General features: G+C 35.2%; 1 protein-coding gene across 1 annotated transcript; it reads left to right on the top strand.

The window, feature by feature from the left end:
• The first annotated feature begins 5,651 nt into the window (after nt 1-5,651).
• LOC109047476 lies at nt 5,652-7,434 on the top strand. Its single transcript, XM_042749515.1, has 3 exons — nt 5,652-6,171; nt 6,594-6,917; nt 7,109-7,434. Exons 1-3 carry the CDS (start codon nt 6,114-6,116, stop codon nt 7,432-7,434), a joined length of 708 nt encoding a protein of 235 aa, XP_042605449.1. The 5' UTR covers nt 5,652-6,113.
• Nucleotides 7,435-10,031: the final 2,597 nt, after the last annotated feature.

Raw genomic sequence — 10,031 nt, 5'->3', positions numbered from 1 at the left:
CCTCATTTAAACAAGCCCCCACATGTCTACGTCACTGTGTGGGAAGATTTACATAACGCCGCCCAAATGTTCACATTAAGAAAGAAGGCGTAACGTTTATTCTCTCTGTTGCTGCCGCTGCCGCTGCCATGTCTGGAGACGCTGTGCGTTTTATTTTGAAAGCGAAACTACTTTTTTTTGCCCTTCCAAAAGAGGACACAACTAGAAATCAGTGGTTAAGTTGTATTTACAACACTGTTCCAGAACAGTTCAAAACAAATATCTGTGTGTTTGCAATGCATTTAATAGAGGACAATTTCCTGAACCTACAATGCCAACTGTTCTGACTCGCAACCTGTAAGTATGTTTTCATATTTAAAGAATTTGCCACTGATGATTCAAACGCGAGTTTTGAGCAGTGTAGAGTAGCACTTGTTTTATGTTGTTTCTCCAGTCACAAATGCAGACAAATGGTTTTATGTTTATGCAGCGTGATACGCAACACAACGTGTAAAATTAATTATAATCTGTAATTATGTCCCCACTGGATGCAACAAATGCCTCGTTTGTAATGGGTTTTATTGGTTTTGACTCATCGCACCGGGACACGCATCACAGTATGGTAAGGGGCATAACATTTCCGTCACACGCTTGAGGTATTCGGCCAATCACAATGCACTGGATAGCTGGCTAATCAGAGCACACCTCGCTCTGAGCTTTATAAAAATCATCACGTTTCAGAAAGGCGGGGCATCCAGGAGCAACAATAATGTACAGTATGTGGAAAATAATGTGTTTTTTGAACCTTAAACCGCATAAACACATTGCATTACACCAAATACACAAAATAATGTTATTTTTAGCAACATCATATGACCCCTTTGAAACAATTTTTACACTCTATTTGTGTTTCATCTTATTCTTTTCATAGCACTTGGTTGCTGCCTGCCGTTTTTCACTTGATATTTGCATAAAGTCGAGGAATGTCCAAACATTTTGATGCTCTTGGCCACTCTCAACTTTTTCTCTTCACCGCTTTCAATCCTATAATGCACCGCGCAAGCGTTTAAATACATGGAGGAAGCACATCCCACAGCACAACAACCTGAGCCCAACTGAGTCTACTTATCACTTTAACTGCGTTTGTATTCGGCGCCACTAGCCAGATCAATAAACAAACACAGACCGGAAGAAGTTAACTTCGGGCCAGGTGCGTGCGCCCGATGAAACCGTCTATATTTCTCAGATTAAACACACAAATCTCTCTTTACTACTGAAGTCCATTTGTCATCAGTATTTGCTTGCCTTTATCAATAAAGTTTTCCCACTCAAGGATCAAGTCTCTCCATGTTTTATTACATATGTTGAGTGACTCCTGGATTGTGTATTTCATTAGTGTCACATAAGCTTTACATTATGTAGAACATTATTTGTAAATGTTTACTTTAAAATACAGATGATTCGTTTTCATTTTTTATTTTTTTTTTATCTACAATAATCAACAAAATATCTTCTTACAACTACTTCTTTAACCTGAGAAAATACTGATTTTTGGAATATTATAATATACTTTGAGAACAGTAAAAGCCTACATATATACAATATTTCAGTGCTCTGTTTGTGTCTGTGTTTCTTCTGTGGATCAACAACACCATGTAGTGGCTCAGCATGAATCTGCTTCCTCTGTCACTGACTCCACTAGTTCTGTCTAATTGCTTTTAAACCCAAACACTTTCACAAATTCACTAAAAAACAATATCATCAAAATTAATAATATCATAATAATAATAATAATCTTGCACACAAATAGTGAGCCCAAACACTTGCAGGATTTCACGACAAGACTATTGCCTTTAAGGATAAGTTCACTTCTAAATGAAAATTTTAATTTACTCACCCCCATGTCATCCAAGATGTTCATGTCTTGCTTTCTTTAGTCAAAAAGAAACTTATCTCTATAAAGAGGACTTCAGTGAGGTTCACTGGATATACAAAAAACCAGTGGGGTTCACTGGGTGGAAGGTCCAAATTCCAGCAGTGCAGCTTCAAAGCCTTTTACAGGGTCTTATCTAGCGAAACAATCTGTCATTTTCTAAAAAAAAAAAAAAAATGTTTTTCTCAAATTTATTTTCTACTGAAGAAATAAAGACATGAACATCTTAGATGATATGGCGGTGAGGAAATTTTAATTCAGAAGTGAACTAATCCTTTAAGACACTTTTAACATGTTTTGGGTCAGGTTATTTATTACTGTTGAAAATAATGAAATCAGTCTATACGAAGTTGAGGCCTACTAGAGCTAAATGCAAGAAAGGTCAAACATTATGAAATAACTGACAAATAAAGAGCTAAAAAAAAAAAACCTGCAAATGGTTAGACACATCAACACAGAATAAATGGCCATATTTTGACTGACGGTGAAGTTTCACATGACTATATAGCTGATCTGCTTCACATCAAATCATTAGAGAAGAGATCTCCAAAGAGAGCAAAGGACACCGCCTTGCCCAAAATAACGACCCCACTCTCCCTCTCCCTTTTCACTCTTCTCCTCCACCAGGCTTCACTGTATGTTCACTAAGAATATATATATACACCACATATGATGTATCTTGTGAATCTGTTGCTTTCCTCTTCATGTTTAGTATCATTCTAAATGTCTCTGTGCGACTGGTAAAATGGTCTCAATTTCACAGCAGTCACTCATATTTTGAGAATGCCTGAAAACTTTTTTGAAGAATTCTGATCTGCTGCTGAGGGGTGTGTCTCCCTCAGGGTCTGTGAGAATGTTTTTCTTTCTCCGGCCAGGTGCGACCCTGGATCACTAGATCCTAACAAACCAGGAGATCTTTTATGTTTTTACAACTGATTTGAAGATTTCTTTGTTCTGGTCTGGATATATAAGCAATAGCATTATAGTCATTTGGGATTCTTTAACCAAAAAACCCCAACACACTGTGTGTGAGTCTCTGGAGCTCTGCATCCAAACCTCTCACATGCTGCTGAGTCTCTAAGCTATCAGGTATGCATCTCTTAGATTCATCTTTGAGCAACTGATGTTAGGTATTTATCTGAATTGGAACTGAACCTTATTCTGAAGTGGATTCTCATTGTTTAATTATTTAAACACAAACCACACTTCTATTGTTTTATGATATTATTCATTTCAAATGGAAATGTACTAGTAAACCATCATAAAGTTATTTGAAACTGTTAATCTGTTCTGCAAGTGTTACAGATGCAGTGAAGTCGTGTCAGTGAAGAAGGCAGGTAAACTCTGATCTTACTGAAATAATGCATGATGATGTGATTCTGTGGAGGATTGGAACTGAACATATTTTAATATTTAAAATTCATTAAATAAAAAAACTTTCACACTACGAATGATGAATATGATGGGAGATTCAGAAACAGATTGCATATGGGTGATGAACATGGATCTCTGATTATCAGAAAAGTCAGAATCACTCTGGACTTTATCATCTGGAGAACAACAACAGTTATCCGTTTTGAATTAATAATCAGTGGATTTTTTTTTTTTTTTTTGGAAAGTATTGAAATCTAAAGCAGAACACAGAATTTTAAAGTCTGTTTTTGTTCTTTTATGTCTTTCCAAAATACTGATGATTATTTGAGCTCGCATGCTGTCTTTTTCCTTTCTCTTTTTTTCAAATGTATTTATTTGCAAGGTTTCGTTGTTTAGATTTCTCTCAAACACACAGATCTTGCTCTCATGTTGTCCAGCTCGTCTGCCTGTCATCAGGACAATACAGAAAAGCATAGAGATTGTGAAGTTGGACAAGAAATGCTATGATACAGTATATGATGTTACATTAAAGATACACATATTTAATAATATTTTTAGTATTGGACAGGATATTTTTAGTATAGTAAAGTATTGGACAATACATGAAATGATTAGATAGTATCCATGAGCTTTTATTATGTTTCACATTTAAGCATTTTCAGACTTTTGGAAAACACTTAGAAATGCTAGTGTGGACAGAGAGACATGACTGTTTATTTCAGCTTAATTTGCACTGGTATTGACTTAAACTTTGACTTAAATTGCTTCAGACAAGCTGTTTGCTGATCGCCTGAAATTTGCCTGTTCCTGTTTTTGACTTTGAAAATGTAAGAGATCAGCAAAATCTTGTTGATTTTCGTGATGTAAAAAATGATGGATATCTGAAAATAAACTGTGATGGAGGTTAGGGGAGGATTTATACACAACCAGATAAATATCACAGTTCACTTGTGTTGAAGACATTTTAAGGGCTACTATAGCAAGCTTTTTAGTGAACCAATGAGGAAAATGGCAATCAAACTATTTTTGTTCTGTTTGTGTTCGTGGCGTCTGGTTGGAGAGTTTGAAATGTGTTTTTATGGCTGAAGTTCTTCGTGTGAAAGATGTTTTTCCAAATAGTTGTTCTATAAATAACACTGAAGCTCAAACAGCAGCAGCTTTAGTTTCAGTCTGAAGATTTAATTCAGAATCACCACAAAGATGCAATTATTAATCAGTTTTGTGGTTTGGAAATTGATTGCATTGCAATTTTCAAACAGTTTACATTAGTAATCTATCATATAGTTATTTAAAGGTGTATCATCTAAACAGAAGAAACTTGTGTTTGTTCTTAAGGTGTGTTTGGTGATACAGATGAAGTGAAGTCAGTGTCAGTGATGGAGGGAGATTCAGTCACTCTAAACTCTGATCTTACTGAAATAATGGATGATGATGTGATACTGTGGAGGTTTGGACATAACATGCTCATAGCTAGACTCAGTAGAGCGTCCATCTCTTTAAATTATGTTTCTAAGCCTTGTTACTGATCCAGGCCTCTACACTTAATTTTCTCCAGAAAAAAAGAGAAAGCTAAACTCATGTTTCAACTAGAGTTTCAAAAAAGTTGCTTTGCCTAGATTTGTCAAAATGCCAAAATCTGCGATCAAAAAAAAAACAAAAAAAAACAACGGAGATCTTGTTATAATCTCAAGTATTTCTCATCAAATTTTCTAAACCCCAAATCTCTGAAACGCAAATTTCTCTAAATGAACAATTACATTTACAGGTTAATAAGTGTTTTCTCCTTAACATTTGATTGATGAATTTTGTTGTAACAACTCATGCAAACATCATGTTTAGCCTCTAAAGACATTTAGTATTTTTCCCATTTGTTTTGCACAGAATCTGTACAGAAATCTGGTTTGATCTGTCAGTGGATAAACAGCTTCTGCTGGATGTTTTGGTTGCTGTGAATTCTCTGATAGTACGATAAACTCCTCGTGTGCACTTTCACTGGGTGAAGTAGCTTATGCAATGCAAGTTAGAATGACCACAAAAGTCAAGATATGAGTAGAAACTCTGTATGACCTTTAATATATTTTAATACTTGCCTCATATGATAGAATTAAGCAATATCATACGAGCAAGCACGCTCTTTTCCTCAACATCAGCATAATTGCAAATGTGATATTGATTTTATGCAACAGTTCAACAAACAAGACATTTAACATTGAGTTACATTTTAGACATAATATTGTTTGTTTTAACTTTAATGGAGAAGAGTTAGAATATGAAAAGCTTCAGGAGTCTAGCAACACTGTTGTTTTTCAAAATCTAAATAAAAATCTAAATATACTGAACAAAATTATAAACGCAACACTTGTTTTTGCCCCCATTTTTCTTGAGCTGAACTCAAAGATCTAAGACTTTTTCTATGTACACAAAAGGCCTATTTCTCTCAAATATTGTTCACAAATCTGTCTAAATCTGAGTTAGTGAACACTTCTCTTTTGCCGAGATAATCTATACACCTCACATGTGTGGCATATCAAGATGCTAAATTGACAGCATGATTATTGCACAGGTGTGCCTTAGGCTGGCCACAATAAAAGGCCACTCTAAAATGCGTTTATAATATTGTTTAGTTTATTTTCATTCAGGCCCAGAATTAATTTGAAAATGTAAGATCAGCAAAAGCTTGTTGATTTTCATGATGGTAAAGGAGATGGATGTGTGAGCGGAAACTAACTGCGGTTGAGGGAGGATTCAACCTGATAAATATCACAGTTCAGTCGTGAGTGTATTCACACATTTTAAGCATCACTGTTGTGGGTTTTTCAGTGAACCGATGAAGAAAATGTCTCTCAAATTAGTTTTGTTCTGTTTGTGTTTGTGGCGTCTGGTTGGTGAGTTTGAAATGTGTTTTTTTATGGCTTCAGTTGCTTCTGTTCTGATGTCACATAATAAATTACTTATTACATTAGTTAGAGAGGATTAACATTAACTGTTATTCTCATATAGAAATACACCATGATATTAATTTGTGATCAAGTTTGAATTCAAGTTGTTCAGGTTATTCAATAGTGATTGATTCAGTTAAATATGAAGCTCAAACAAGCAACAGCATTAGAGTTAGTTGTATTAAAATGCATTCAATTTAGTTATTTTGCCATATAAAACTATAATTCTCTTTTCATTTATCGTCTTTTGTCTTTGTGCTGCTGTAGATGTTATTCATTTAAATTTTTAATAGTATTTTAGTGAAGCTTCATAAAAATCAACATCAAAAGAGTTTAAATCTTTATGTGTAAAAACAAATGTTCTTCAGGTGTGTTTGGTGATGAAGTGGAGTCAGTGTCAGTGATAGAGGGACATAAGGTCACTCTAAACTCTGGTCTTACTGAAATGAAAGATGATGATCAGATTCAGTGGAGATTTGGAAATGAAAACACTTCACTAGCTGAAATCAATAAACGAGCTGACAGCATGACTGTATATGATGATGTTCTTGATGGGAGATTTAGAGACAGACTGAAGCTGGACAATCAAACTGGATCTCTGACCATCAGAGACACCAGACATGAACATGCTGGACATTATGAACTACAGACCAACAGTGTGAGAAAGTGTTTCAAAATCACTGTATTTGATAGTAAGTATATATAGATATATATTCACCTGTTTTATATATTAATCAGTACAAAGATGCAATTAATAATCCAACTACATTTTGCTCTTGATATTTATTTCAAATTTAAACTTCAAACTATTTACATAAGTAAACCATAAAATTAACATTTTAATCCTTGTTTCTGATTGTTCTCTTTCTGTTTGGTGTTACAGTGAAGTCAGTGTCAGTGAAGGAGGGAGAGTCAGTCACTCTAAACTCTGGTCTTACTGAAATAATGGATGATGATGTGATTCAGTGGAGGTTTCGAAGTGAAAACACTTTAATAGCTGAAATCAATAAACGTGCCGACAGCGTGACTGTGTATGATGATGTTCTTGATGGGAGATTCAGAGACAGACTGAAGCTGGACAAACAAACTGGATCTCTGACCATCACAAATACCAGAATCACAAACTTTGGAGTTTATGAACTATATAGCAATTATATGAAGGGGATTATGTTCTTTCTCAATGTCCATAGTGAGTTAAATATGAATTAAATTTTTAGATTAAAGATGCAATAATTAATCCAGAGAGTGTGTCTGTTCTGTTGCATAATATTATTATTTTCAAATTTAAATATCTATTAACATTCATAAACCATCCTAAATTTGCCTAACAGTATTAATCTATGGCAAACCCTGTTTGTTTTGTGTGTGTTTTGGTGATCCAGATGAAATATCAGTGACGGAGGGAGATTCAGTCACTCTAAACAATCCTCTTACAGAAATACTGAGTGGTGATGATTTTCTCTGGTGGTTTTCATATACTGAAACCACTTTAATAGCTGTGATCAATAAACAGGCCAACATAATTACTTTATATGAGGATAATGTTATTGATGGGAGATTCAAAGACAGACTCAAGCTGAACAATCAAACTGGATCTCTCACCATCACAAACATCACAATGAAACATGCTGGAGATTATGAACAATGGTCTAACAAACTGTTTGCAATTTTCAGTCTTACTGTCTATGGTGAGTGTTTTATTGGTTTCATTTATTTATTGCAGCAATAAAGTAAATAAAAAGTAAAAAAAAGGAAGTATCTAATTACTTAGAATTACAAAAGAGCTTTTTTTCAGCTTTATATTTAACTTTCTATTAAATCGTTTTTAAATGTTATACTTTTGATCAGTCTTGGTTCCTCTCAATGTTTCTTCCTCATCTGCTTGAACATCTTCATCTTCATTTATTTCTCTTTATTCTCTCGTTTTCAGCTCGTCTGCCTGTTCTTGTCATCAGCAGTAACCCTTCAAACTGCTCTTCATCATCATCATCATCATCATCATTATCATGTTGTTCATTGTTGTGTTCAGTGTTGAATGTGGGTGATGTGACTCTCTCCTGGTACAAAGGAAACAGTTTATTGTCCAGCATCAGTGTGTCTGATCTCAGCATCAGTCTCTCTCTACCTCTGGAGGTGGAATATCAGGATAAAAACAGCTACAGTTGTGTGCTCAACAATCCCATCAGCAACCAGACTCAACATCTGGACATCAGTCAACTCTGTCACACACGTGCAGGTACAGCAGAGCTGATAGATCTCAGTTTGATGTTTGATATTAACGTTTATTGACTGAGTTGATCTCAGTTTGATGTTTTTATTCCTCAGACTTTGTCTACTGTTGTGGTTCTACTACAGCTATAATCCTATTGGTTCTCTCTGCTATGGTGGGCATGGCTACTGTCATTCTTCTGGTTTATGACATCAGATCCAGAAGAGCTGAACAAGATCAAGCACATATTCACACATCAGGGATATGATTGATGTTATTTCCCACAAATTGTTTTGCATATGTACATTTTTGTGAGATTTATTAATTTATAGCTTTATATGGTCATCTTTTTTTTCAGGAAGTATTGAAATCTAAAGCAGAAAGCTCATGCTCTCAGTTTTCAGTGTTTGAGTTTTTAAAATGCAGTTTGAAAGGCATTATTGTTTATATTTTTCTCAGATAAGACACATAGATCTCACTTTACTACTGCTGTCCATTGCCATGTGTATCTGCTTGCCTTTATCAATAAAAGTTTTGTAATGTTCAAGAGTCTCATGTTTTATTACATTTATTATGTTGAGCGCCTCCTGGAGGAATTCAGAAGTTTAGCAGAGCATGACATATACAACTTTACACTATTAAAACATAATTTGTAAATGTTTACATTATTAAGCACATTCTTCTACTATTACTACCAAAAAACAAACAAACAATAAATTAAGTTATTTGGCTACCTCTGTTAGATTTCTCATTCTGAAATTCAAATTAGAAAGACATTTAAGATCAATTTTAATTTACATTGGTGACATGACCCAGATGGGAGTGAGTGTAATGGAGGCCAGCGGGTAGGTACTGTGCAGGTAAACCTCACTCCCCTGATCTCAAGAGGCGCACTAGCAACTGATGATAGTGGCTGCAGTCTTTAGCCTCCTTGTTAGTGTGCCCGCCTCCTATGCCAAAGACCCGGGTTCAAGGCCCACTTGGAACAAGAACGAGTTGTGGCGGTGAGGACCAGGGGGGTTACACATAGAACGTTCTAATCACATCACTGTTATTGTACATGTCAAATCACGCGTACAAATCTGAAATAGAGAGTAAAAGCTCAAATCATCATCAGTATTTATTATGAAAAACTCCAAAAGAACAAAAGACACACTTGAAAAACCTTTGTTCAGTGTTCTGCTTTAGATTTCAATACTTTATGAAAAAGATGAAAATATCAAGACATATTTTAATAAATCTCACAAATATTTATATATGCAAAATCAGTTTGTGATAAATGGCATCATCAACGAAGTACCTGAGGTGTGAATATGTGCTTGATCTTTTTCAGCTCTTCTGGATCTGATGTCATAAACCAGAAGAATCACAGTAGCCGCGCTCACTAGAGGAAAGAGGACCAATCGTATTACAGCTTCAGTAGAACCACACAGGGAGCCAAATGGACAGAGTCTCCTAGGAATGAAAAAAGTCCACGTTTTGTGACCTTAGGGAGCGTGATGGGTTGTAGCAGTGACAGAGTCTGAGGAATGAAAACATCAAACTGAGATCAGCTCAGTCAGTAAACACTAATATCAATGCTCTCAACCCGATACCT

The sequence above is a fragment of the Cyprinus carpio genome, chromosome B22, assembly GCF_018340385.1.
Source record: "Cyprinus carpio isolate SPL01 chromosome B22, ASM1834038v1, whole genome shotgun sequence".
Lineage (NCBI taxonomy): Eukaryota > Metazoa > Chordata > Actinopteri > Cypriniformes > Cyprinidae > Cyprinus > Cyprinus carpio.
This window is presented reverse-complemented; position numbering and strand designations above follow the sequence as displayed.

What these genes read in the sequence shown, in the direction of transcription:
- LOC109047476 (XM_042749515.1), top strand. Translation starts at nt 6,114, where the DNA reads ATGAAGAAAATGTCTCTCAAATTAGTTTTGTTCTGTTTGTGTTTGTGG. An exon ending in GTGTTTGTGGCGTCTGGTTG is followed by an intron (nt 6,172 to 6,593) that starts GTGAGTTTGAAA and finishes AATGTTCTTCAG; the next exon opens with GTGTGTTTGGTGATGAAGTG. An exon ending in CAAAATCACTGTATTTGATA is followed by an intron (nt 6,918 to 7,108) that starts GTAAGTATATAT and finishes TTGGTGTTACAG; the next exon opens with TGAAGTCAGTGTCAGTGAAG.